Below are 27,767 nucleotides of genomic sequence, written 5' to 3'. Positions count from 1 at the left end.
CACTTTTGCCATAAAACAAAGTAAGGTCAAGGGACCTGCACAGGAGATCCAGTTTTTAGGAATAAAATGGCAAGATGGATGTCATCGGATCCCAATGGATGTGATCAACAAAATAACAGCCATGTCTCCACCAACTAGCAAAAAGGAAACACAAGCTTTCTTAGGCATTGTGGGGTTTTGGAGACTGCATATTCCAAATTACAGTCTGACTGTAAGGCCTCTCAATTAAGTGACCCAGAAGAAGGATTCAACTCAAGGTCGAACCCTAGTGTTTGTATACCCTAGTCGGGGATACAGAGGATCTGAGGCCCGCTATACTCCAACTGAAAAAGAGATATTGGCAGCATATGAATGGGTTTGAGCTGCTTCAGAAGTGATTGGTACTGAAGCACAGCTCCTCCTGGCACCCCAGCTGCCAGTGGATGTTCGAAGGGAGGATCCCCTGTACACATCATGTAACTGATGCTATGTGGAGTAAGTGGGTCGCGCTGACCGCACAACAAGCTCGAACAGGAAGCCCCAGTCGCCCAGGAATCTTGGAAGTGATCATGGACTGGCCAGAAGGCAAAAGATTTAGGAATATCGCCAGAGGAGGGGGTGACGCATGCTAAAGAGGCCCCACTGTGTAATAAACTACCAGAAAATGAGAAGCAATATGCTCTGTTCAGTGATGGGTCCTATCGTCTTGTGGGAAAGCATCAGCAGTGGAAGGCTGCTGTATGGAGCCCTATACAACAAGATGCAGAAACTGCTGAAGGAGAAGGTGAATCGAGTCAGTTTGCAGAGATGAAAGCCATCCAGCTGGCTTTAGATATTGCTGACCAAGAAAAATGGCCAGTGTTCTATCTCTATACTGACTCATGGATGGTGGCAAATGCCCTGTGGGGGTGGTTGCAGCAATGGAAGCAGAACAACTGGCAGCGCAGAGGCAAACCCATCTGGGCTGCCGCATTGTTGTAAGATATTGCTGCCCATGTAGACAACCTGGTTGTAAACGTACGTCATGTAGATGCTCACGTACACAAGAGTCAGGCCACTGAAGAACACCAGAACAACCAGCAGGTGGATCAGGCTGCTAAGACTGAAGTGGCTCAAGTGGATCTGGACTGGCAACATAAGGGTGAATTATTTCTAGCTTGGTGGGCCCATGACACCTCAGGCCATCAAGGAAGAGGTGCAACATATAGATGGGCTCATGATCGAGGGGTGGACTCAACCATGGACACTTTTGCACAGGTTGTCCATGAATGTGAAACATGCATGGCAATCAAGCAAGCCAAGCAGTTAAAACCTCTTTGGTATGGAGGACAACGGCTGAAATATACATATGGGGAGGCCTGGCAGATTGATTATATCACACTCCCACAACCCCCCCAAGGCAAGTGCTATAAGCTCACCATGGTGGAAGCAACCACCGGATACCTGGAAACATATCCTGTGCCCCATGCCACCACCCAGGACGCTATACTGGGCCTTGAAAAGCAAGTCTTACGGCAACATGGCACCCCAGAGAGGATTGAGTCAGACAACGGGACTCATTTCCGAAACAACCTCATAGACACCTGGTCCAAAGAGCATGGCATTGAGCGGGTATATTGCTCGGGGACTGGTTGGGCATTAGTCGGTGGGTGGTGAGCAATTGCATCGTGCATCACCTGCTTTGTATATTTTTTATTTTTATTTGTTGTTATTATTATTTTACTTCATTTTATTTCAATTATTAAACTCTTATTTCAACCTACAAGTTTTCTCACTTTCACTCTTCCGATTCTCTCCCCCATCCCACCGGGGCAGAGAGGGGAGTGAGCAAGCAGCTGTGTGGTGCCTAGTTGCTGGCTGGGGTTAAACCCTGACATTGGCATTGCACATTTACAAGCTACAGTTCCCCACAGGAGAAACACTTGCTGCCAGAGTAGAGGGTTTACCTTCTATTTTTAAGTAAACATCCCTGATTTTGCAGAAGCACTGCCCTCTACACTAGGAGCTGCTACCACTATGCTAGCAGCAGGAGGCTACTTTCCAGCTCCTGGTTGTTTTCACCACATTTTTTAGATGTTTTATAAATTAAGATGGAAATTAGAAAAAAGATTATGTGAAAAAAAAAAAGATTTTTTTTTTTATTTATGCTATATTTTGTTCCTGGTTTTGAAATTATCTAGATATCCCTGGAGCAAGTTTAAAAAAAAAAAATCCTAAGTGACTGCTTGTGCTGTGGTAAGCTAAGTGACAATCCTTGTTTCAGCCACACCTTCACCTTTGCTGACACACAGGGTTTCTTTTCCTGTTGTGAGACTCATGCTCTTCAGGATAATATTTTACAGCACTTGCCTTTATCACATAGGCGATTAATTGTTTTTCTTTTACATTTTATCTGAAAATATACAGGTCTGATTATGCAAGCTAATACATTCTAACACTGTTCATTTTGCTCTTTGGTTTTTTTTTTCAACATAAGTAATTAATATTTGAGACAAACCAGATATACACAAAATACCAATGGCAGTCGTTGAACCACATGCATGGCTTTTTTTTGCATGCCCTATTCATCAGAAGAGCCCACAACCTGTGTTTGGTGTTCTCATGTCTTACCAGCTAATCGATACGAAAACTGTGCCTCCACTGGTAATTTTACTATTTCAGGCTGTATTTCATACTGAAATTGCAGCCATGTGAGACAGCTTCACAGAGTATCATGAGCCTGCTTTATTTAGCAATTGAATTTGTGTTGTGTACTGTAATTTACTGTAATTTTTCCTGCATATCTCAGCATTTGGAAGAGCCCTTTGAAGCCGCAGTTCTGAAATGGCATTAGTATGCTCCCAGCATTTACCTTCTTCCAATCAGTGAGCAACAGGAAAAGGAGAGTGAGTCATCAAAGAGGTGGAATATTTTTGCTTTAAAAGGAAGTATTTTTCATGCGTCTATGGATTTTGGATATTGCCTGCTGCCAAACTGGGTGGGCTGCTCTCTTCTCCATAACCCCTCCTTATGCCTTCCCACCACCTACTCCGCAACATCCAGGAGGTAGTTTAAGGAACTAGGTCATCAGCAAGCAAATTAACTTTACCAAAAATTTTCCTCTTTATTTAGGTCCCAGAGAACTGCTCATCACCTAGTCAGGCAAGTAATAGTGGTGGCATAAGGGAGGGAGCAGGAACACGTGGAGGGAAGGAGACAAGGGGAGCATCCTCCTCCTCCTGAGTGGCTTTAGACTGGCTCAGCCGTGTCCTAAAACTGCACTCTTAATTCCCTGGCAAAATCAAATGCAAGAGAGAAGCAGTAGGTGAGGCTCAGGGTTTACCTATCCTAATGTCGAGTTGTCCAGTGCCTAAACTTACCATTATTTTTACCTGCTATATTAGACTGTTTCTCTGTCCACTTTATTCTGCAGACTAGTACATTTAATATTTAGTTTGTGGTGGTTTTATCATGATAAATGGAACAAATACAGGTTACCCATCTAAATACCATTACTACAGATGTTTTTATTAGTTTGTTATGCTGATGAGGAATAAAACAGATGGAACAAGAAACTCATGGTATCGGAGGCACAAAGAAAGGGAGCTGTTTTTTTTTTAAAGTGAGAATGGCTGATCACAGCTTAAAGTTTTATGTGGGAATTACATGTTTAATTCACAGCCATCACAGACCAGGCCTTGTCAGAAAAGGCCTTCCATTATTCTGAAACCCTGATTTTTACGTGGAATTTTATGAAGAAGTTGGAGAACTTTCTAGCACATACAGGGTTTCTCACACGAAAAAATAAGGAATGGCTCTACCCTGGTTGAGAACAATCAAGATTACACCAGAAAAGTCTTCTGTTTTCTCTGCTCTCTGAGAACAAACCCCGAGAGCCTCATTCCAGCTTGAACCGTTACCCCTGATCAATGTTTAAAGGAGAGATTCCGCAGGAATACTTAGCTATACAAAGTGGCTTTTTCCTTGAGACCTATAGAGAGGTTGGGTAGGTAAAGCTAAAAGAGACTGAGTACCTAAGTTTATCCTTTTAATGCAGATCCCTATCCTCCTGTCTCCTTCATATGGGAGAATCTATCACTCATCTTTAGGGCACTAAAATCATGGGGTTTTTGGAGACATGCTACATTAGGAAAGGGTCAAAATAAGATTTTCTATGCAGATGTCTCTAGAGGTCCACAGCTCTTTGGAAAATATCACATAGTGTATTTTAAGGTAGATGTCATTTCAATGAGGCCTCCTCAAAGTAAAACATGCCTGAAGTTGATGTTAGAAAGGAAACAGTTAATGTTTTTTAGGTTTTAATCTCTAATTTGGATCTTATCAGATAGTCTTTTTTACAGCAAATTAACACATTAGGATAAAGCCTAGCAAAAATGTGCTCGCCTTTTGTCCTCAGTGCTTGCCAATTCAGATGTTAGTGAGGAGAAAGATCTAATTTCCAACATAACCTCCACTTAAGGGGAGGAATATCTTCCAAAGAAGATAATGGTGTTGGTTGGATTGTGTCTGATGAAGAAGAGGAATGGATGGTCAGCTTTGAACTCATAAGAAATTGGGCGACACAGAGGTACTGCAGCAAGTCCCATGGCACCAGCTGCTTCAGTGCCCTCTTCGTTGACTTCCACGAATGACTTCTGGATGGCCTTGGAGACAACTAAACCATCTTTCTTAGAGATTCCTGACAAATCAGCTTTCCCCCAGTCAAAAACATTCATCACTCCCATCTCCTGGAGAGTTTTGTTGAGAACATAACTTTCCTCCATCTTGAACTGGGGCAGGTACACCTTCACTCTCAGCTGTTGCATCCTAGCCGAGCTGGTCCATCCTGCTAGTCTTTCATATGTGAGGGTGCATTCAAGCTGTAAGGCGGTATTGATAATAATGATCGACACCATAATGAATGGAAAGAAAAGATGATAAGGTTCATTTTTTTCCCGATTGTCCTCTGACCACACTGGAGCAATGTTAAAGTATTGCTCTGTTTGCAGCCCCTTGTGTATGCTACTAGATAGGAAAAGGAGTATTACCTGTTCTAGGCCAGTAAAGTCCTCACAGACAACTTCAGGAAGAAGAATGAACATGCTCAGTTCATTCTTAAAGTATGGGAGTTCTATCACTTTCATTTTCAGTTCCTCTATGAAGGCCATGTTAAAATAACCTTCTTGAAACATCATCTGCACTGTCCTTTTCTCGTTCTGGAACAGATGAAACATATTAAGCAGAAAATACAGAAATACAGAAATGATCACTCTGGTTCTAATTGGTTTCAGTATTGAGATTAGAGTCCAGTCCAGAGAACATTATTTACACTGATCACGGGTTTAAGGTACTTGTAGCATTGACGCGTTCCTACCTCTTAACTGTAGCACCAATGAAGTTATCCACTTTAGAAGCATAAAGCCTACTTTACCATTTCTACTGGTACCAGATTACTTTACTCACAACTCCTTTGTTATGTCATTCTTTTTTCTGGCATGTCAGATGCGGAAACTGATGCATCTGATGCAACCATGAATCTAAATTATTCATGAATAATGTATACATTCTCCTGAAATAATTTCTCTTTAGCTCATTTTTTTCCTGAAAACAAACACTGTTCTGCTGGTAAATAGTAGCAGAGGAACAGAATCCTCAAATTCAGTCCCAAAAGCAGACTGTTTTTGAAACAGCATCCTTAGTTGCGAAATCCCCAACAAAGTTAGTGCATGTGCTCGGTGACTTTGACCCAACCAGGATCTCAGCTGCACGAGACCCACTTCTGATGGGAAGTGATAGAAACAGTTACGTGTTTGGATTGTTCCAGCTGAAGACCAGTGTTTTGTCTTGGGGTAACAGAGAGGAGGAAAGGTCCTGTCTGTTGTTATAGGAGACTGACATCTGATTTCCATCCCCCAGCTGTTTCAGTTCCTGCCCATACTGTACCTTGTTCAGTCGGAAATATGTTTCTTTAGTGTCTTCTTTCTTAAATTCTGCTGCCCACTTTCCTTTAAAATATATAGCATTGACCAGGACAAGTACAGTGGAGGGATCAATGAACCCAGTACCAAATAGGTCTTTGACTTTACCTTTAAAAATAATGAATTAAAAAGAATTATTACTTTGTTCAGGCAATTAGCTGCATTTGACTATTAATAATTACTCCTGTAAATCTGAAAAGTAGTATAATGCTATCAGACAAATAACAAAAAGTTTATGTACAGCTTTTTTCACTTCTTCCTACATTTATTTTCTATTGAGCAAAAAAATGCAGTAAGTGTTTAATATATAAAAATCCTGCTATCTTTGGAAAAAAAAAAACTGGAAAATGAAATTCAGACATTATATTCCTAACTCGTTGGACTGCAAACCAAACAACCTGCACATATTCTTCTTTACCTTTTGTCTCATTTTCCACCCAGAAGTTAATCTTATCTCTGGCTTCTTCTTCAGTGTATTTAAAATTGACTGCTTCCAGTTCTGCTCGATAGAATTTCTTTGTGGAATCCAGGTATTGCTGGAAAGTACAAATGATAGAATTTTGTTGCAACACAATGATTTAACGAATGAGTGAAACAGGCATATATAAAAAATTCATTGAACTAACTCAAGCATGTGGTTTTAAGAGAGAGATTATTTATAACAAAGCATATTTGCAAATATATTTTTCCATATTTTCAAGCTGTATTGAACAGCAGAAATATCTCATCACAGTAAAAAATATCTAAGACCAAAACTTACTACCTTTCTTTAAGTTTATATATCATTGTTACGCTGCCTATCTTCCCCCAAACACCAAATGTAGAAGGTTGCCTTATTTTGAACAAATAACTGGGATTGATTATACCACAATGAGATATGTATGTATGTGTATATATATATTACTCTGTGTAGATATATATATATTGTAAAGCTTGTAACCTGTATCAAGTATAAAACTTTTCCAGGCTGCTGGTCACCTTTTTCTGGCTCTGAAAATCTCTCTTTACCTAGAGTGCAAAGTTTTGGAAGCACGATGAAATCTTGACTTGAAAAGAGAACACTGTTACAGAGATAAAACAGCACTGTTCCTAGTAATACTCTTTCTTACACACACCTTACATCTAGTTTCCTGAGGAAATTATTTGTATGCACTTGCATTACCTGGGCTGTCAGTGTTCCACTTAAATTAGACTAATTGACAAAAATCTCAAAGATTCTACTTCCTTCTAAGCCTTGTTTGAAAAGGCAGCAGGAATCAGAGTCCTGTATTCGCGTAGACTCCGAAGGAAAGGTGGAAGAGTGAGTACAACCATTTTATTAGAAACAAAGACATTGGGGGAGAAAAAAAGTCTTCTGCTGGTCACAGAGCTTTGTTCCTTGGATAGAAATGATGCAGCAAGCGCCATCTCTGTTAGACATCAGGGGTGCGTGGCAAGGCTACATGGATGGTGATCAATGCTATCACATTTTCTGGAATGCTCAGGGAAAGCTGTTACCGTAGATCTGTTTCTTTATATAAAAGCTTTGAAGTCATGGCTTCCTAGTGCTCTGCCGTTCCCAATGTCTAACCACTGGGCAATTGAGATGGAATGGCTCCCTGACTGCAAGGGCTGTGGAGTGCAGTCATTTGGCAGCACACCCTGACAGCACCATTGTGTTTCATTTCCCTTTGAACTTTATGATGGAAGAAATTCTGCTGAGCTCATAACTCCCAAGAGTGGGACATCACAGCCACTTACCTGGAAGAAGGGATATGTAATTTCTCCAAAGAGCCTGTTGGCAATGGTGAGAGAGCAGCCTGGTCTGGGTTCACTGACTGCAGCTAACAAAGCCTGGAACTGGGAATGGACTCCTCCAGCTTCTTCACACTTCAAACAGGAAAACAGAAGTTTCTTAGTAGGCTTGAGCTTTCCTATGCAAAGCTGGACCTGAGGGTGAAGTGCAGCCTCCCTCTGTACCAGAAGCCTGACTCCACCCAGTTGATATTGCAGCAAGACACTGCCTCCAGCTCCCCCTGTACCAGATGTACAGAATGACAACACGATTCCCCTTCAAGGCCCACACCAGTCCACCTCCAAATCACATTGTATCCTACAGTCATCGCTCTGCACACGCTGAGCTGAAGTCTGCTGGCTTAGAGCCTGGGAGGAGCAAGCTCCGACGTGCCTTTGGCATGGCCTGTAGACAAACCTCTGTGAGTGGCAATTTAAGCACTTATCACATTTTAGATTGGTACTGTTGTTTTGGTTAGAAACCTGTAATGAGAAGGCTTAGCTGTTGAAATGTGTGATCTCACAAGGCCCCTTAAATAACTAACAAAAGAACAGTAATAAGCAGGTCTGCAAATCTAGACAGAGAGGCTGCTCAGCCCTGCCGTGCTTTCTAATTAAGTGATGGTTTGCAAGGAAAAGGGCTGACAAACCAGCACCTGTTGCTTCATCTCAGAGCTGCAACTGTGTCTTACCTTCTCAGAAGGGTATTCGTTTCCCTGGCTTGTACTGCTCAAAACTTCACTGAAATGAAATACCTGCAATGTAAATGTTGGGTGAATGCAGCTGAGTGATGGTACCTCAAAGCTAACAGTGTTGCAAGCCTATCTCAAAACACAGTCAGGCACAGTAAATGTGGAAAGTCCAGTTGTCCTTTATCACGAGATCCTTGCAACTGAACAAGAAGTTTTCATAGCGGGTGAGCTCATGAAATCTTTTAAATCTTTCAAATCTTTCAAATCTTTCTTCTTGGAGTGATGCCTCCAAAACACTTTCTTTAGCACTGATGTATTTATTGAATGATCAATTACTTAATCGTGTTTAGTCTGAAAGAGTTTCGTATTAGGAATAGCATAAGAGAGCGGTTTTTTAAAGGTATACTTGCACATCAGACTTTTGGATGCTTAGGAACTATATCAGACAGTACTATCAGCCTCTTGCTTCATATCTTGCCACCGTCCCCTTTTCAGAGCAAAGGAAACCCACCTTCTCAATCTGTTTTAGTGTGTTGCCCCTGGCTCCAAGGACAACCATCCCAAAGGCAGCTGAGAGACTTAGCGGGGAGAAGAAGATGTTTTCATTTTTTTAAATTTTGCTCAGCTCTCTGAAAAAGTCAAGACAGAACTTGGCATTGGCTGCACTGAGAGAGCACATTGTAGCGCCACAATTGCCTGCAACAAGGGAAACAAAGATTTAATCTTCTCATCCTTACACCTGCTGAGCTTAGACACCTTGGTGGAGCACAGTAACCTTTCCTGCAGTAGCATGGCTGAATTGTTCAGCACGTGATGGAAGATTCCTGACTTGCCACATCTGGGATTTCATAGTGAACTTCGCATTGAAACAACTCATCTGATAACCAGTACCTGAATGGCAGGAGAAACACATTTTCAGAAACAGTATTCTGAGTTCAGCTGTTTCTCCAGCTCAAGCAATAGCTATGGCTTTGTCACTTAGCACTAACCTTGTCCCAGCTCACTTTATGTCCCAATCTTTCTTGCCTCGAGTCCTCTAGGTATAGCGCTTATTAATTACACCCCTTGATCCTACCTCACTCTCTGTGTCACTCTCTAAAAACTTTGTGTCTATTAATCAGCTGTGCTTCGCATACTGTGTCCATTAAGGCTGGTTGCTTAATGAACATTTGACAGAAAATTGAACTACAGATAGGCTCACTTAGCAAGATTTTCAACAAAGGCACATTGTGTACTAGTGGAAAATTCCAGTCATATTTTTTATTTTATCTGCAGCTTTAACACTTTTCCCAGATATACTTCAGTTACAATCACAATTACTACCAGCAGATGATCTTGTATGTTCTGCAAAACTCTTCACATCTTACAACTAGGACAGAGTTCCTTTCTTATGAAAGTCTTTTCCCAGTGTCTTCATCCAGTCAACTGATGCAGAGGTATCTGACCCCTTAGAAAGTCAGTTCAGTATTTTAGAGTTTCAACTATTCTAAGTCATTTTTTGTTTGATTCTTACTGAGACTGAATAACTTTCTCCACAGATGTGGAAGATACTTTTCCCCCATTACACAAGAAGAATTAAATTATCTGTATAAATATTTAGAATATGGAATGGTGTAGAAAGATTATGTTCTCATAAATTACCAATCTGGATCATGCAGAAAAAGTGAGAAGAGGTTTGGGTTTAATCTTCTTTTCGAAACACATCTAGTAAAGCCATTGTGCAAGTTCAGCACAGCTTCATTACACAGCCCATACATTTTAATGTATTCCAAAACATTGCACAGCATCTTGAAAATATTCTCACTTCCTCAAAACATGTTATATACAATATATTTGTGCTAAGCAGATATGTACATCACTAATGCACATATCAATCTTTAGACATTTCATAGTTATGTCACTTGTAACATAAAGGTTAGAATTAAAGGTCAGGGAGATATTTACCTTCTCCTCAGGACTGATGGTGTCAACTTGACTGTTGAGCTTGATGACAGGGCTTCTGGAGCAATGGGATATAAAGCCATTGCCACTCCCAGTGGCAGCATAATTTTCATTCATGATGAATCACATTCCTGTCTGTTGCAAGCAGTTAGTATAATTAGGGGACCTTTTGTAGAATCTTGAATTTTTCCTTATCCCCAGGAGTCCAGAAAGAAGTCACCATTTCAAATGCATACTGAGATGTAAAAAAAATTCTACCTAGTTATAAAAAAGAAAGCAAACGCCTAGAAACAAAGGAGTTTTCAGGCTTTTTACCTGTAAAAAATAAACTCTACAAAACTTGATGTGTCCTGCTGTCAGAAATGGCACCACAGAATGCAAACAAATATGTTTTTGTAATAGAAATTAATTATTAAAACCTCTGCAGGTGGCACAGTAGCAAGGGAAAGAAAAATATAAAATATAAAAGTACCTATTTGGCCAATTGTGATGTGAGGCAGTGGTGCCAGAGTGGAGGCAGGTCAATTCCCTTTACCTGCTCCAATTCTGTGATTCTGAAGATTTCTGTCTTAAAGATCCCTTCCAGGGAGCTTTCCCTGCCTGTTTTCTTCCTCAACTGGAAATTTAGTCCTTAATGGAGAAGAGGAATTTAGCCATTTATTCCAGAGTGTGTTGAATAACCAACAGCTTGGACAAACAGTAGCTTGCTTTCATTCGCATGACATCCTGGAAGAGCGAGCCCAGTGCATGCGCAGCATGGCTGTGCCGAGTGTGCACATTGGGTATGCTGTGGCTGAGCACTCTGCAGTTGTTGCAGTGATGCGGCACAGATTGTGTGCATTCGTATCAGCCACGCAGCATGTGCAGACTCACTCTGGTACACCTGGGATGCTATGCTTCCTGCAGAGAGACTGCACTTAGGGGCTCCCCATGCATCACTTGCACTTTCTTACGTTTTCCAGGTGGAAATATGGAGTCCTGTTCCTCTCCTGGGGATTCCTGATACTGTGAATGACGAAGGCATTTGTGGCACAAGGGGCAAAACATAGAGAAACTATCCCTGTCCACACAGTCTTCTTTCAAAATCTTGCATTCTGCAGATGTGTTTACAAGAAAGCTGGACGAGTTTTGTCCAGGCAGGCTTTCCACGAGACACTGATGTGTCAGGTAAGTTTAGCCTAGGATTTCTCATTACTCCTCATTTTTATCAGTGACTCTGAGGAAGTCTGGCCCTTGCCTTATATTGCTTCAGCAAGGCATAGGCAGCAGGGACAGAGCAACCTAATTATAAGTAGTAGTATGTTTCTGGGGTTATTTTCCTGAAAAAAGATCTTCCTTCACGTTTAGATTGATATGGTGTGTGGGTGAGTAAGTATTTGGATGAGTATATGCAAGCACAAATACTTATAACACTGTTTTGTAAGAAGTACTTAGTTATCACTACTAACATATACTCACATATCAACCCGATCAGATACTAGGCTTCTCTGGTATATAGGAAGCTGTGAATGCAGTTTCATATCAGTCGTAAGATATTCCTGAGTTCATTTCTTTTCCGGTTAAAATTTTCTCATTTCTTTTTCTTGGAGAAAATGGAAATTAAAAACGCGTTGTTCATTCAAGCCTTGAGGAGAAGAGGGTTAGACCTGCAGAGATGTTGCCTGAAGGGAAGAAAGCCTTGGAGTCTAGTTTTGCTTGCTTAATGATGGGGCAAGAAAACTTCCCAAAGAAGTATCTGGTTTGCTTTCCTGGTTTCTACTGAGGAAGTGGCTGCTCTCCACACAGTCACTTCAAAACCCAGCTCCTGAGCCTGTTCCTCATGTTGTCACCTAAAGGGAACTGCAGAGCAGAACTGGGCAGATGCTGTTCCCTTTCTTGCAGTGGTGGGCTGTTCTCTTTATTCTTATTTTTGGTACTAGGCATAGCACAGCTGGAGGAAAAATGTAGTGGAATATAAGAGGGGAAAGTATGCAAGTAGGAGCAGCAAGATGCAACAGCTCTAAGTCAGAGTAGCATTCAGTCATCTCCCAGAACAGAAGAAGGGTGATGGCTTTCAAGCAGCAAGACAAGTTTTGTTCAGCATTGTTTACCTCTTTGCAGTCATTTTGGCTGGAAGTCTCAAACTTTTCCTTCACTTGCCAGGGACATTTCTGTTACTGTTTCTGATGGCCTTGGGGCCAGGACCAAGGGAATGAAGATTTCTCTATATGATTTATAAATTGCAAAGGGTTCTGATGAAATGGATGAGATAAGGCCAAAATGAGGAACAAGAGATCCACTCAGTGATGTCAATCAGCAGAACACTGCAGTAAGCCTGGATGGCTATAGTTCTCCCTTGGCTTTTTTCTCACCATCTGCAGCCATATGCTTCCCTTGCTGTCAGTGTCTGCAGGACGCAGTAGGGAAGCAGATTCTTGTTGAGGAACCAGAGGCTGATCTCAAGCTTGATAGCAAAGGCTCTTCTTGTCCCTTTCATCTGACAAAATGCACATTCTGCTACCACTCTGAGACTGCTCAAGTGGTAATTACAGAGTACCTGATGTGTCTGAGGTTGTCTGTGAGTAAAGGTACCATTGGATAAGTAGGATTGCTGAATAGCAAGAACAAAACAAGGACTCCTGTGATTTTCACTGGGCCAAGGACCAAGAGGGCCCACCCTATTTGCCAGACATCTGCTACATAAGAATCACAAAAAATAACAAACCTTACGCATCATATCAGAGCAATTAGAGTGATAAAGCATCTGTGGTGATCCACAGCAACTTTACCATGACAGAAAAATACCTCTTGAAGGTGATGAAGAAGTGGGAGAGACTTCAGATGTTGCTGATTGTCTCAGCTCATTTGGGAAGCACCACGTGAGTAAAGTCTGGTATTAATTCCTGTGATTTTCAGGCTGTATGAGTCAAGAACCTAGTGAAAAGCAAGTATCACCTTCTAAATTGCACTGTTGTCTGCTGACTCTCCAATACTGAATTTATTGGCAACAGAGTGCAGGAACTGATGAGCGTCAACTTTGCAGAGACTTTGGCCACCTCATGCTAGTCATTCAACTTGCCGGGGAAGAGGTGAGCCCAGCACTGTCTTTTTCCACCTGAACTTCTTTCTGCACCAGAAGTCTTTCCATGATTGCAGTGGATTTACTCTCCAGGGAGATTTACACATGACACAAAACAGCATCCAAAAATTCTTCATCTTTGATTCACTTCTCTTATGGGCATCTAAAAAAAGCTCTAGCAATGCCGCCTGTTGCACTTTCTCTGCTCACACCCTTTCTCACCTGCTCATGAGCCATAACATGAAAAAGAGGAAATTACATTTGTAAGCAAGGATGTCTGCATGTGTCTTCTTGACTGGCTTCCACACAGTAAGGGGTTATGGCTAGAGAGATAAATATTTCTGTATTATGAGCCTATTTTATAATGCCAGCTGATCCAGGCTTTGTGACTGATCTCATTTACAGTATCTCTGGATATCATTCCTTTGTGGCAGTTTAAATCATTTTATAAGCCAGGTCTTTTTACCTAAATAACAAATGCAGCATTTTTTAAAACTGTGAGATACAGAATGTCCATAAATATTTCTCTCCCAGCTCTGCCTCAAGTAGTTACACTTCCATCCATCTGAATGCATAGCTTTTCTTGTCAGCCAAGCATTGTGAAGTGCAGTGATGAAGATAGTAGAAAACTTCCTTTGTGTTTTAAAAAGGGGCTGTTTTTCTATGTTGATTAACCACAATAGATATTTTCATGCAATGGAGCTGTGGTTTGAGGTTTTTCAAAGTGCGAAAGACGTTGATTTGCATTTTGAAGTTCATTCCTACAAAGGTAGTGACTGCCTACATTTTTTTTAGCAATGAAATGTATGCATGAATGAAAATTCTGTTGAGATGAAACATCAGGGTTTGGGCATTTCAGTATAGGCAACAGTCAATAGATGATATTGCAGTGGTCTTTCCGGACATCAGTTCTTATGATTTCATTGCTGAGGCCCTGATAATCCTCCAAACCAGTCATTCTGCAGCCCAGAAAATTATGAAAACCCAGAGCACAAATTCAAAGTGAAACTTGCCTCTCATAGTTCTGGTGGACTTTGGGGTGCTTCAAGTGACAGAAATGGGAATTAGGCATGTTTATGCACTTGTAAAAAGGAAATTCCTTGCTTTTTGTCACTTAAGCATTTCTCCTTAGAATCCTCAAGCTTTTTTCAATGTCACTGAGGACATTGGAGACTGATAAACTCTCATCACAAACATTTATTGTTTCATCACTGATAGAGACATAGGCAATATCATAGAACAAGAGAACATCTTCAGACACTTGGGGATTATTAGAATAATTTATACAGTGCTAATTTAAATGAAATTTGGTGAGGAATTCCCAAACATTTTGGAGAACGCAACACATTCAACACAGATCGCTGTTCATTTTCACATTGTGTAGCCATTAATTAACTTTCATTGGAAATGACAGAAATGTGTGGCTGGAAGGAGCCTTGAGATTGCCTAGTGCATCTGCTGCCCTAAGGCAGGATCAAAGATGTCTAGACTAGAGTTGATAGGTGTTTGTTGAACCTGTTTTTAGAAGCTTCTAGACAAAGAGTTTCCAAACCTCTGTTAAGCTTCAGTGCTTCCTTATCCCCAGAGTTTTAACTCACCTCTGTCCTAAATCGTCCTGACTGTAAATTAGAACAGTTACATCCAGGCATCTTTAAACTTTGACATATGCTACTGGCCAAGTCATGCAAATACTTGTTAGTCAATTTATTCTTTGCACAAGATGTAGAGTTTGGGAGTGTCTCCCTGGTCATAAAATGTAATTATTGCAGATGTATTCACGACCAAGACCTTATTACTACACTAATCACACTACCCAAAACACTGTGGGTATTGTTAGCTACTGAGCTACTTCAACAAATTATAGACTTGGAAACCTGAACCGCCCTTCAGGGCTGCTCAGCCCTGTAGAGCATTGTTTAATTTTCACAATTCTGAGCAGGAAAGTATTGCTTTTGGCCATCAGACTGGATGTTAAAAGTAATTGTTCTTCCTCATTCCTGTGACCATCTTTGTGGTATGATTTCCACAGCTAGTCAAACTATGCAGTTGCTTGGTAGTCTAATATGTTATTAGCATGAAAGTTACTTAGTGTGGGGATGTTCTTGCCAGTCCTCACAGCTAATGAAATCAGATGTATTGTGGTCCAGAAGTGGAGTGTAAGTGACAGCCAATATCGTGCACGTATTGTTAGGGACCAAGTTTCTGAAAACAAAATAAAATTTGGGAATACCCTTCCTAAGCTGCCAAGCCCTGTGAGGAACTGGCAGGTGTATAATTTGAAAACACAGGGTGAAATTTTCAACCAGTGTAAACTAATTCAGTTCCAGAGGAGGTGTGAAAAGAGAATTTGTTCCCATGGAAAAAGGCTCTTCTTCAGGCCACAGAATAATGTGGACATGCAAATGGTATGTTTTCCCCATCCTCTCATGGAATTTGTGTAATGTATCTTTTCATCATTCTGCAATTCAAATTCCCTATCTCCATGCTTGGGGTAACCAAGGACTACTGAACTGTCCTGAAAATAAAGTTCTCTACATCTCACCCCATTTCTGCTTCCTCTCAGTTGCACTGATTTTTACCATTGATAAAGTTGTTGCTCTCATATTATCTTGGATAAAATGACAGCCTTTTCATTTCTGCCCTGCCTGTATCCCAGATACATCAACTTGTGAATACCAGATACTTATATCCCAGCTGGTTGTAAACATTTATGTATAATCTAATGTAGAACCTGTGACCAGTATCACTTACCAACAGCCTTCATAAAACAAGACACTTTTACTACACAGAATAAGATATTAGAGAAAAGCTGACTTTAAAGCAATATGCTTCCATGAACCATTATTTCATGCAAAATACACAAAGTAGTCCCTGCTGGTTTGGTCTTGCATGCTTGTTGGATGTGAACAAGAATGCCTTGACAGAACATGATGTCCAATAGCTTTGGTATTTGACCTGGGACACCCATGTGAATTATATTCACACACAGAAGTGTCTCACACTGTTCCAGATGAAGGCAGGTATCTAACTACAAAATGCTGATGAAGGGACATTAAGGGTGTCTGGAAAATCATGACACAACGCTTCCCACACAACTATCTTTTGTGGTCCAGTGGAACAGTGTCCCCATGGTACAGTAGCACACACAACCACTGCTGTTGCTGGTCGAAAGTATCATTTGACCCTTTTCCTAAACCTCCATCTTGCACAAAGTAAACATTACCACTAAGCCACAGGAGGAAAACAGCAGCTGTGACACCATCAAATGCTTGTGGGGTGACTTCAAAGCTCTGGTTCTGCCAGAAATCCTTCTTATTTCAGAGTGGGGAAAGCCTACAACTACATGTCTTCATTTGCAGCGCTGGTTTACTATATATTTAAGACATGGTTCATTTTTTTCCCCTGTGTTTGGAAATCATCTACAGGATGTGCTCATAAATATATTTTCCCTTTGTCTGCCTTTGTGCTACATGGAGACACACAAGAGTGTGCGTTCATTTCTAAACTGAAATGTCATGATGGCCCTTTTTTCTTCCTGATACGCACAGGTGTGTGAGCAACTCAGCTGGAGACTTGGGGCTGAATTCTCTTCTCAACATGGGCATACATCTATCGTAACTCCCCCAATATGAGTTCACTGATATTGTAATAGCTTATAAATGCATACTGTGTAAGTGCAGAAAATTGTATAGGCAGAAGAGACCAGAATTAGACCCAATTTAATTTTGCAGTACAGCTCCATTCTCTCTGTCCCAGTTGTGAATCTCAACAACCAGGACTGCAGGTTTCCAAACTTTGGAGTTACTAACATTCACTAAAACCTATGTGTATTGCAGTACTTCACTCACTCTTGTACAGAGAGAAAATGAGCTTTGCTATGCAGAAGCAAAGTGAGTAAACTGCGCAAATACACTTAGATAACAATTCTTATCACTGAAAATCAGTAAATACAAATTTAGTGATTCAAGGCCTTACCTGAAGTGGGCTTTGGCATAGAAAAAACACTCAGCTCATTATTTCATGCTATGTTATAAAATGGGTATTAAAACCTACGAATACCACACAAGAAAAGTAAAACAAAAAAGATTGCCACGTATTTGCTGTTTTAACATACTTCCCTTTATATTACCACATTTGGCAAACTGCAGCTAAACCCTGTGTCATGAGTTGACCCGAGCCAGCAGCCAAGTACCCACACAGCCACTTGCTTACTGCCCTCCGTCCCCAAAGGGAGGGGGGAGAGGATAGGAAGAGCAAAAGGAAAAATAATGTGAGTTGAGATGAAGGCAGTTTAAGAGGTAAAAGAAAGAGGAAAAAAACAAGCAATGCAAAAGCAATCACTCACCATCTCACACAAGCAGCGCAATGCCTAGCCAATCTCTGAGCAACAGACACCTTGCAAGCAAAAAAAAAACCCACCACCCCTTCTTCCTCTACCCCAGTTTTTATTGCTGACATGATGTTGTATGGTATGGAATATCCCTTTGGCCAGTTTGGGTCAGCTGTCCCGGTTGTGTCCCCTCCCAGCTTCTTGTCCACCCCCAACCTACTTGCTGGGGACAGGGGCAGAGGGGGAAAAAGAGAAAGCCTCAGTGCTGTGCAGGCACTGTGCAGCAACAGCCAAAATATTAGTGTTATCATCACTGTTTTAGCCAGAAATCCAAAAGACCACCATACAGGCTGCTTTGAAGAAAGTTAACTCCATCCCAGTCACACTCAGAGCACCTCAGTACAGATATGAGACAAATGGATCAATATATTCTGAAAATATGATTTGGAGGATATGGCACTTTAGAGGGAGTTTCATCCATTATGAAATTCTGGACTGAGAAAGCCTTTCCCCTCAGTGGCCGCCCCTCTGTTGTTTAGTAAGATAATTTCCCACTCATCAGGCAGAGGGCTGTAGAACTGGCAGGATGAGAGATTACAGACTTAGAACAATCTTCCTCCAACGCCAAACATCTTATGGTCTTGAAGGAGTGTGGTTTTTCAGGCACATGTCAAACACCAGAGCTTTGGGGAAGAGTTTTCTTTGAAAGGTTTCCCAGTGATACTAAAAATAACCCCACCTTTTGCATCCATTGTTATTTTTAGAATGGCAAGTCAGACAAATGCAGGTGGAGGACATTTATGTTCCTCGTGGTGGTAAATTACACCTCACTGTGTGTTTAGTTCATGGATGAAATACAACAGGCAAGAGACAAGACACATGGCAAGATGTTCAAAATTGTTGAGTACCTAAGGCGTCTTTCAAATCAGGATTCAAAAAGCCAGACCAGTTAAATGCTCTGAATACCTTTATTGTTGCCACACTATATAGTTCAAGAAACTACTACAGTATGGCACAGCTGAGGACAAAGGAGGTGCAGCCAACTTTTTGTGGTCAGACAGCACGTCACTGCAGGGTTTTTGGGTTCCCCCTGAAATGTGCCCAGGCTTTGTCAGACAGACAGCAGGTGTCATTGTGAAGGTGTTCATGGCTTGGAGTTGCACAACAGGGAAACGAGATTTCTCTGGTGCCCTTAGGGACCCCTTATGGCACAACACTGATGAGCCTGCACTCCCTCAGGAGGTGCTGCATCATACTGCAAAGGCTCGCTGCCAAATCACAGCCAGGCAAAGACCACAACCCTCTAGGGCCCACCAGAGAGGAGAAGGACTTCTCTCCCCTGTGGTGAATGGGAAGACCAGCTACCTCTGCCCAGGGATAGCTTTTGTGACTCTACCCCTGTGGGAAGGGCTCTTGTCACTTCAGAGGTCCTTCCCAAAGGGGAGGGCTGGAGAGGGTACCTGAGGAGAAGAGCGGGGGACAAATGCAGTTACATGTCTCCACGTCTGTTGTGGTTTAACCCCAGCCAGCAACTAAGCACAACCCAGCTGCTCGCTCGCTCCCCCCCCAGTGGGATGGGGGACAGAATCGGAAGAGTAAAAGTGAGAAAACTCGTGGGCTGAGATAAAGACAGTTTAATAGGTAAAGCAAAAGCCGCGCGCACAAGCAAAACAAAGCAAGGAATTCGTTCACTACTTCCCGTCAGCAGGCAGGTGTTCAGCCATCTCCAGGAAAGCAGGGCTCCATCATGCGTAATGGTTACTTGGGAAGCCAAACGCCATCACGCCAAGCGTCCCCCCCTTCCTTCTTCTTCCCCCAGCTTTATATGCTGAGCATGACGCCATACGGTACGGCATAGCCCTTGGGCCAGTCTGGGTCGGCTGTCCTGGCTGTGCCCCCTCCCAGCTTCTTGTGCACCTGGCAGAGCATGCGAAGCTGAAAAGTCCTTGACTGGTGTAAGCACTACTTAGCAATAACTAAACCATCAGTGTGTTATCAACACTATTCTCACATGAAATCCAAAACACAGCACTCTACCAGCTACTAAGAAGAAAATTAACTCTATCCCAGCTGAAACCAGGACAACATCCAACATCTGTGTGGAGCTGTACTCAGGACATGAACATGACCTGTGAGTTTCACCGCCATCATGGCAGCCAAGAGCCTCCCCTCATGGTGGTTTTAAGGCACTGGAGGTGGGGTTGCTGGAGACATGAGGGAGGAATGCAGGGGGTTCAGCACTGAGCTGTCTCTGGCTTGGGATCTGGCAGCTGGGGAGGAAGGTAAGCAACACCTTCTGGAAGCTGGCCCCACCACCAGCCTTGCCGTACAGCTGAAGAGGGGAGGCATCATTTTGGACTTCTTATTTATACAGCACTTCACCCAACTGTTTAGACAACCCAACTCCAATGAGAGTTTTCATGGCTAAGAATTAAATAAGAATGAAATAAGCTCCAGTAGCATTGTTCTGTCTTGTTGAGAAGAGCTCTAAAGAGGAAAGGTCCATTATCTTTTTTTCCGGTAGTCTTGCCAAAGCAGGTTGGTGTTTTTTCTTGGGATCAAGATTATGGATATCAGGAAATGCTGGTGACACTTGACAGCAACATGTTGTTTATGCTTTACTCCTTTCTACCACAGTATTGTGCTCTCTTTGGGAAGAAAGAAATAGAACCTGCTCTGCCCTTAGGGGGAACAACATCGGCCAAAGAAGAGAATGCTCTTGCTCGGATTGTGTTTGATCAAGAAGAGGAACGGGTGGTCAGTTCTGAACTCATAGGGAATGTGGAGGCACAACGGTATTATAGTCACCCCTGTAGCAGCAGCTGCCTCAGTGCCTTCTTCATTAACTTCCACAAAGGACTTGTGAATGGCCTTAGAGAGGAACAGCCCAGGCTTTCTTGACAGTCCAGAGAAATCAGCTTGTTGAAGGACAAAGGCATTCCTCATCCCCAGAGCCTGCAGTACTGGCATGAGCTCATAGCTCTCCTCCATTCTGAACTGGGGCAAGTATACTGTGATTTTTTGTGGATACACATTCTCCATGTTGGTCCATTCTGCTAATTTCTCATAGGTGACAGCACTCTCTAGCTGCAAGCAGAAAACACAGGGCATCACGATCATGAGAAACTAGATCAAAATGCTCACAGGAACATTTTCCTTTAAGGAAAAGCCTGGTTTTCATGACAAAGACAGAACCTGTGCCCTACAGTTACTGAGTGTGAAATCTGGCAAATTCAGATCCAGTCTTCTCAGAGGGATCCTTCTCATTTGTTCAGATTTTTACCAGACACCAATACAGTATCGTGTCTTGATACTTTTGCAAGGAAGAAGTAAGTTCCCTTGGCTAGTGCTACATTTTGTCCACTGAAATAGGCATTAACTCCCTTAGAAAGGCTATGAAGTGTTGCTTTTGAGTAGGCTTTCTCAGTCTTTCTCTGCTCTTCTGAAGCAATCTATATAACCATTAATCTCTCTGATCTTTACACAGGCTACAGCATTCCTCCTCTGTAAAGCAAGATAAAACCCATAACAACAAAAGATACAAGCTTGGCCCGCATGGCTGGGAAGCACCTTGTTTAAGTACTGGATGGACAGGTATTTTCTCCTCCCAGGAGCAGAGACAGGAGTGTTACCTGTTCAAGGCCAGTAGACTCATCACAGATGCTTTCTGGCAGAAGAATGAACATGCTGAGCTCTTCTCCAGTGTACGGGAGCTCCAGCACTGTCATTTGCTCTTCTTGTCTCCTGGCTAATTTATATTTTCCTGTCTGACACATCATCGGTACATTCCTGTGCTCTCTCTGAAATTCAGAAAGTCAATCAATAGTCAGAAAAACCCAGGCAAAATAAAGCAGGTAATAAACCCCACAGGATCAAGCTGCTTGAAATTTCTTGCTCATTTTCCATGAACACTCCTCAAACCACCATATATTTTTGCTGAGGGCATTGGCAAAGGCTCGAGCACTGTGAAAGCCATAACAGTTGGTCTAAGGGCTTCTCGTCCTCTGCACTGTAGTTTGTACTGCTCCTATAACTCTTTCCTAAAGATATCTAACTATTTCCTGAAGGATAATGCCAACTTCCACTACAGCCCCCAGGAAAGGCTGATGTGCGCTCAGCAAAGTCTCCTCTATAACTTAGCCTCTCCAAGGAGGTACCAAAGCTTGCCTTCACATGACCTCTGTCGAGGAGGCACTTGGGAAGAGGATGCTGCTTTCCCACTTCACAGGGTGAAGGCTCTTGGCTTGGATAAACTGGGCCCCCACACCCGAGCCAGGCAGAGACTTGCCCTGCAGACAGCAGAGCACAGGTTACCAGGACTTTTCCCACTTTCCCCTGCTCCCCACAGCTCTCATCCCAACTGTACCTTGTTCAGCCTGAAAGGCATTTCCCTGGTGTTTTTCTCCTCAAATTTTATAGCCCATTGCCCTTTGAAGTGTATAGCGTTGACCAGAGCTAGCACCGTTGTGCAATCAATAGAGCCAGGAGGAAACAGATCTTTAATTTTCCCTTTAAAACAACAAACAAAGGTGAATTATGCTTTCATTTTGAGCATTGACGGAGGATGATCCCATTATTTCCTCACTTGGAAGAATTGTCCGTTCACAGCAAGAATTGATCCGCAGCTTTAGCAGAGTCAAAGCTGCCAGGAGCTCGGGCCATTTTATGCCCCAAGCTGCTTTTACAGTAGCCACAAGCAAAATGGATCACTTCATAGCATTTCTGAATGTTGCTACACTCAGGAAAAGGAAGAAACTCAGACACCAGACTTCTCACACGGTCCTGATGCACACTCCCCAGGCAGCCAAGCACAGGCCTTGTTCTTACCACCGGTTTGCTTTTCTACCCAGGAATTCATCTTCCCTCTGGACTCTTCAGCAGCATTAATGAAGTCCACCGCTTCCAGTTCTGCATGGTAGAAGGCCCTTGTGGAGTCTAAGTATTGCTGCAAAACAGGGAAGAGAGGTGGCTCTCGCGACAGTAATCAGGGAGCTACTTGACCACAGGGAAAAATAGGAATCCAAGAAATGGATGCCAACCTGTAGGTCAGAGGTCTCTGTGGGACTACTTGTTCCAGCATTAATGATGTCCTGCATATGCACTGTGACTCTTCAGGAAAGACTTTCTGGGCACAGGGAGGAGCCAAGCAACCAGTTCCTGGGACACCTTTCACATAAGAGAGTCCCAGCTCCACTGTCTTTTACTCTTGCTGTTCTTTGTGAGGGGCTGTTTTGCTTTTTCACCACGACAACCATTTCAGCAAGATAGCTGTCGGGGAGGGCAGGGCACGACCCTGCCAGCCTGGCCATCACCCATGGCCCCCGCTCCCTTGTCCTTGCAGAGCAGCCTCCCCACTGCTGCTCCCTGGCCCTGGTTGCAAGCTGGCCCTCACTTCTCATCCCACTGTATGTGGGGCCCCATTCACTTCAAAGAGCCAGCAAATGAAAAAATAACATGCAAGGACTTCATCTCCCCCATTGTGCACAGCACAAACAAGCAGAAAGAACATTCTGGGACCAGGCCATTAAAGTCAGGTCTCAGTATATACATGTGTGTATATACTGAGAGAAAAACTATGTGAACTCTTTCCCCAGGATTCCAGTTTGCAGCCTGGGCAGACTGGATTTTTTCCCTTGTCTGGAATGATAATTTCTGTGGAAATGCTCTGCACTGCACTACTTCCCAAAGATGCAAATGTGCTGCAGCATTTTAAAAAATGTAGATGAAGGGTGGTGATTCCATCTATATCAAAGCATGAAGAAACATAATTTCAGTGAAAATTGCTACCCAGGGCTTTCAAAAGTATTCTTATCGCCTCCTCAGGAAATGCAGGCCCTTTTCCTTGACTTTGCACAAAGCCTATTTAATCTCATATGTTGCTCTCTTCATACTCTGCTCACTCTGTGTTTCATCCATCTGAGAGAGCTTGCTTTTCTGTCACAACAGCAGCAATACAGAAACATGCAATTTGATGACCTTAGCAGAAGTTCAAAATGTAGTACAGAAGTTTTTCAAAACCACAAAACCTATAAACAGTTGTCACTTACCTGAAGGAACTGAAAGGTCACTTCTCCAAAGAGCCTGTTGGCAATGCTGAGGGAACACGTGGCACCAGCTTTGCCAAGGGCAGACAGAAGCTCCTGGAACTGAGAATGGGCTCCTCCGGCTTCTTCACACTGCAAGCAGCAGGGGAAAGATTTCTTTAGCAAGATGCTCTGCCCTGGAGCTCCACCCATGTACCCTCAGGCTGAAATCAGGCACTCTCCCCAAATGCACTTGTGGGACCAAGGGGCATGCAAAGACCCACAAACCACAAACACGTCTGGGCTTCCTGACCATCCAAAGTCACGCACTTGTCTCCCTCCCCTTCTGCAATTTCCACCTTGAAAAAGGTTCATCCTACTTAAATTTGGCAACACTTTACACAGCAAAGCAATGGGGTCTCTCCTGCACGTGCACACAGGTTTCAGTTTGATGAGAACTGGGCTGAGCTCTGCTCTTACCATGCTTTTGGATGAAGTGCTGCCATTTAGCAGGTAAGTCTGCCTTGCCCTGCTTCACTTCATGCAAAGTTCAATGTTTTCACACAGTTCAGATACTATCTTACCTTTCCAGTGGTGCTCTTGGTTCCTGGACTTGCCATGCTCACCACCTCATGAATATGAAGCACCTGCAATAGAAATGCAGTATAAATCTCTGTAAATAGATTAATGAAGACACAAAGAACGTGTTGAGGCTGCACTGGAGCCTCACAGGCTCCACAAGTCTGACGAGCGTGTTTGAAAAGCAGAGCTTTGAGACCTGTAGCTGCCACCTCTTTCAGTTTGCTGTTTGTGAAGAACATGGACTGGGCTGCCAGAAGGCTCATGCCTCTTTTCCATTTCCAAATGAAAGCCTCTAATAGCAGTTAAGTGGTTGAGTCTCCATCCCTAGAGGTATTTAAAGAACAGATAGATGTGGTGCTTGAGGACATGGTATAGTGATGGACTTGGCAGTGATAGGTTAACGGTTGGACTTGATGATCTTAAGGGTCTTTTCCAACCTTAACGATTCTGTGATTCTATGATTCCTGAGAAAAGGGAAAGAAACTCACTTTTTCCATCTCTTCGGCCGTGTTGCCTCTGGCACCCAGCTGGACCATGCTCAGGGCAGCTGAGATACTCAGTGGGGAGAAGAAGATATTTTCATTTCTTTTTACTTTGCTCAGCTCTTTGAAGAAGTCCAGGCAGAACTTGGTGTTTGCTGCACTGAGGGAGCCCATTGTGGTATGGCCAAGCCTACAACAGAACAACTATGTAATCCATCTCACAAACATTGCCACGGTCAGAGCACACGGTGGGGAGAGAATTGGAAATGCAGAGCCTTTCTCATGAAACTCAGCACCTAAAGCACCGACTTGCTCCCGAGAGAAGTTTCAGACCACGCTTAGCACTTCATAGGAAAGTGCACCCCAAACCCAGACCCAAACTACCACCTCTGGGCAAATCACCCCTTTAGTCATACTCTTGCTCTTCCCCTGTCTGCTCCAGCTAGGTCCACACTCACTTTCATGCTCTCAATTTTTTTCCTAAAGGCTGTACACTATTGTGCTGGTTTCAGCTGGGATAGAGTTAATTTTCTTCCTAGTAGCTGGTAGAGTGCTGTGTTTTGGATTTCATGTGAGAATAGTGTTGATTGATAACACACTGATGGTTTAGTTATTGCTAAGTAGTGCTTACACCAGTCAAGGACTTTTCAGCTTCGCATGCTCTGCCAGGTGCACAAGAAGCTGGGAGGGGGCACAGCCAGGACAGCCGACCCAGACTGGCCCAAGGGCTATGCCGTACCGTATGATGTCATGCTCAGCATATAAAGCTGGGGGAAGAAGAAGGAAGGGGGGGACGCTTGGCGTGATGGCGTTTGGCTTCCCAAGTAACCATTACGCATGATGGAGCCCTGCTTTCCTGGAGATGGCTGAACACCTGCCTGCTGACGGGAAGTAGTGAACGAATTCCTTGCTTTGTTTTGCTCGTGCGCGCGGCTTTTGCTTTACCTATTAAACTGTCTTTATCTCAGCCCACGAGTTTTCTCACTTTTACTCTTCCGATTCTGTCCCCCATCCCACTGGGGGGGGAGCGAGCGAGCAGCTGGGTTGTGCTTAGTTGCTGGCTGGGGTTAAACCTCGACAACTATGTAAATATGGTCACATAGTCAACATCCTGTTTTTCTTGCAAGAACTGCTACATGGTTTAGAAGCATTGGTCAGCCTTCAGACACTGTGCTTCACTGAAGTATAAAAACTTTTTTTGTTTGTATATTGTGTAAAACACGAAACATATTGTATGAAAGCAACCAACAGAGAGACCAGAGAATTGGATTGCCAAGTCATAGCCAAATAACAATGTGGAAAGGCCTCCCTCTACCTCCTGAATTTGAGGTCGGAAGTTCATACCTGTCCCAGCACTTCCAAGATAACTGCCTTGCCATTTATCTCCTTTTTCCTTTTAAGGGAATTACCAAATTCCCTCCTGCTGTTGAGCAAGCTTGTTCACTCAAGCAAAGAATTTGGCTGCATACTTCCTACATCCTGGGACTGTCACGTCCATGAAGTGCGGCAGTCAGCCCTGTAGGCAGAAACACGGCAGCCTGCCTCTGTGCATGGCTGCATTGCACTTAGCTCCCCGCCAGCTTCTGTTTCCAGTACTATTACTACCCTGAGGAAAGATAAAGCTGAGAAAATTACCTTCTCCCGGGAACAGCTGACTCTGACAGCTTCTTTGCTGATGGAGGGCAGTGTCCTGCCCCGTCTTAAATCGAAACCAACCACTGTGTAGTCTGGCTGCCTGCCCAGTTTATTTCTGAAGAAGAAGCGTGCCTGGGGAACCAAGGGCCAACAGAGAGAGTACCAGAAGAATGGCTTTTCACTTCCCGCAGCAAAGTGAGAGCCACAATCTAGTCTCTTCTGGTTTTCACTCTCTGAAACAAGTAGTCAAAGAAGGAAATTTATCTTTTTCCCCTCCCAGAGGGGAGGGACCCTGTTGATGCTGCTGCAGCTCATTAGCTTGCTCTGCTGAATTGCCTCAAAGACGGGGCAAGCATCTGCAGACAGCATACAGTAACAGGAAGAAGGAAACAGAAACAAATCAGAAAATAAGAGTCTGATAGGCAGCGTTCAGAGAGGCAACTCTCCCTGAAGTACTTCCGTGCATCTGATAACCTCTGTCTCATGGGGAGCCCTGATAGTCCTGCAGCACATGATAGAGCTGGGCCCATAACCACAACATGTTATTTCTTCTTTAACCCAGGCCTTCCCAGAGAGGTGCAATGATCCAGAATGTGTCCCAGCAGCTTCTCTGCCTGAGGGCTATGCTTAGCTGGGGCTGCCTCAGCATGGGCACTTTGTCTGTCTCAGGGATCTCAGCATGCTTTTCTGTGTCAGCAAGAGCCAGAGAGTGGAGGGAGCACATGGTAGCCTTCAGCAGCACGTCCCAACCTGAGTTTTGAGCATCTCCCGGACTGTGGGTCAGGAGGTGGCAGGCCTAACCAGGTGCTACAGGACCTGGTCCAGAGGGCAGAAGGAGTCCCAGTTACACAGCTTTGGGAACAGATCCTGGCACCAGATCCCATATGGCAAAAATTTTAGGGAACAGGCTTTTTTCATTGACCTCATGCAAGAAAAAGGCAAGAGGAGGTGAAGTGAAGGCACCACCAGCCCTGCTTAGAAGAGCTCAGTATGGCCAGCCCTGCTGATCATGTGCAGGGAAGAGCACTGAGCTGGAGCAGCTCCTTCATTCAGACTGGTGCTTCTTGCCCCTCCAAGGGTGGAAGTGGATTTTCCCCATGGCACCACAGAGAGTTAGACTCTGCAATGGGAGCACTTTCAGCTGAGGTGCTCAGCTCTGAATATTTGCTGCTGTACTGCAGCTATGGATCTCGTTTCCTAACCCCTAGGTCTAGCCCACGTGTTTCAGCAGAACTGTGTGGGGAGCTTGAGGCATTGATGGTTTTGGCTTGAAATGCATGAAGGGCTCATGAGGCTTTTGTTGAGCTCCACGGTC

General features: G+C 43.4%; 2 protein-coding genes across 2 annotated transcripts; both read right to left on the bottom strand.

Annotated features, from left to right (window-relative positions):
• Positions 1-4,433: 4,433 nt before the first annotated feature.
• Positions 4,434-10,459, bottom strand: LOC309598532 (leukocyte elastase inhibitor A-like; the record flags this gene model as incomplete). Its single annotated transcript, XM_082329212.1, has 6 exons — positions 4,434-5,174; positions 5,902-6,044; positions 6,355-6,472; positions 7,677-7,805; positions 8,913-9,008; positions 10,346-10,459. The coding sequence occupies 6 exons, from the start codon at positions 10,457-10,459 to the stop codon at positions 4,434-4,436; spliced, it is 1,341 nt and encodes a 446-aa protein (XP_082185338.1).
• A 9,953-nt stretch (positions 10,460-20,412) lies between these two features.
• Positions 20,413-26,652, bottom strand: LOC309590442 (leukocyte elastase inhibitor-like; the record flags this gene model as incomplete). The annotated part of the gene is made up of 8 exons (XM_082311648.1): positions 26,453-26,652; positions 24,824-25,007; positions 24,338-24,400; positions 23,778-23,906; positions 22,558-22,675; positions 22,097-22,239; positions 21,363-21,530; positions 20,413-20,817 (listed from the first exon to the last, which is right to left on the bottom strand). The coding sequence occupies exons 2-8, from the start codon at positions 24,989-24,991 to the stop codon at positions 20,413-20,415; spliced, it is 1,194 nt and encodes a 397-aa protein (XP_082167774.1). The 5' UTR covers positions 24,992-25,007; positions 26,453-26,652.
• Positions 26,653-27,767: the final 1,115 nt, after the last annotated feature.

This window comes from Platalea leucorodia, assembly GCF_965183815.1.
Source record: "Platalea leucorodia genome assembly, chromosome: 1".
NCBI lineage: Eukaryota > Metazoa > Chordata > Aves > Pelecaniformes > Threskiornithidae > Platalea > Platalea leucorodia.
This window is presented reverse-complemented; position numbering and strand designations above follow the sequence as displayed.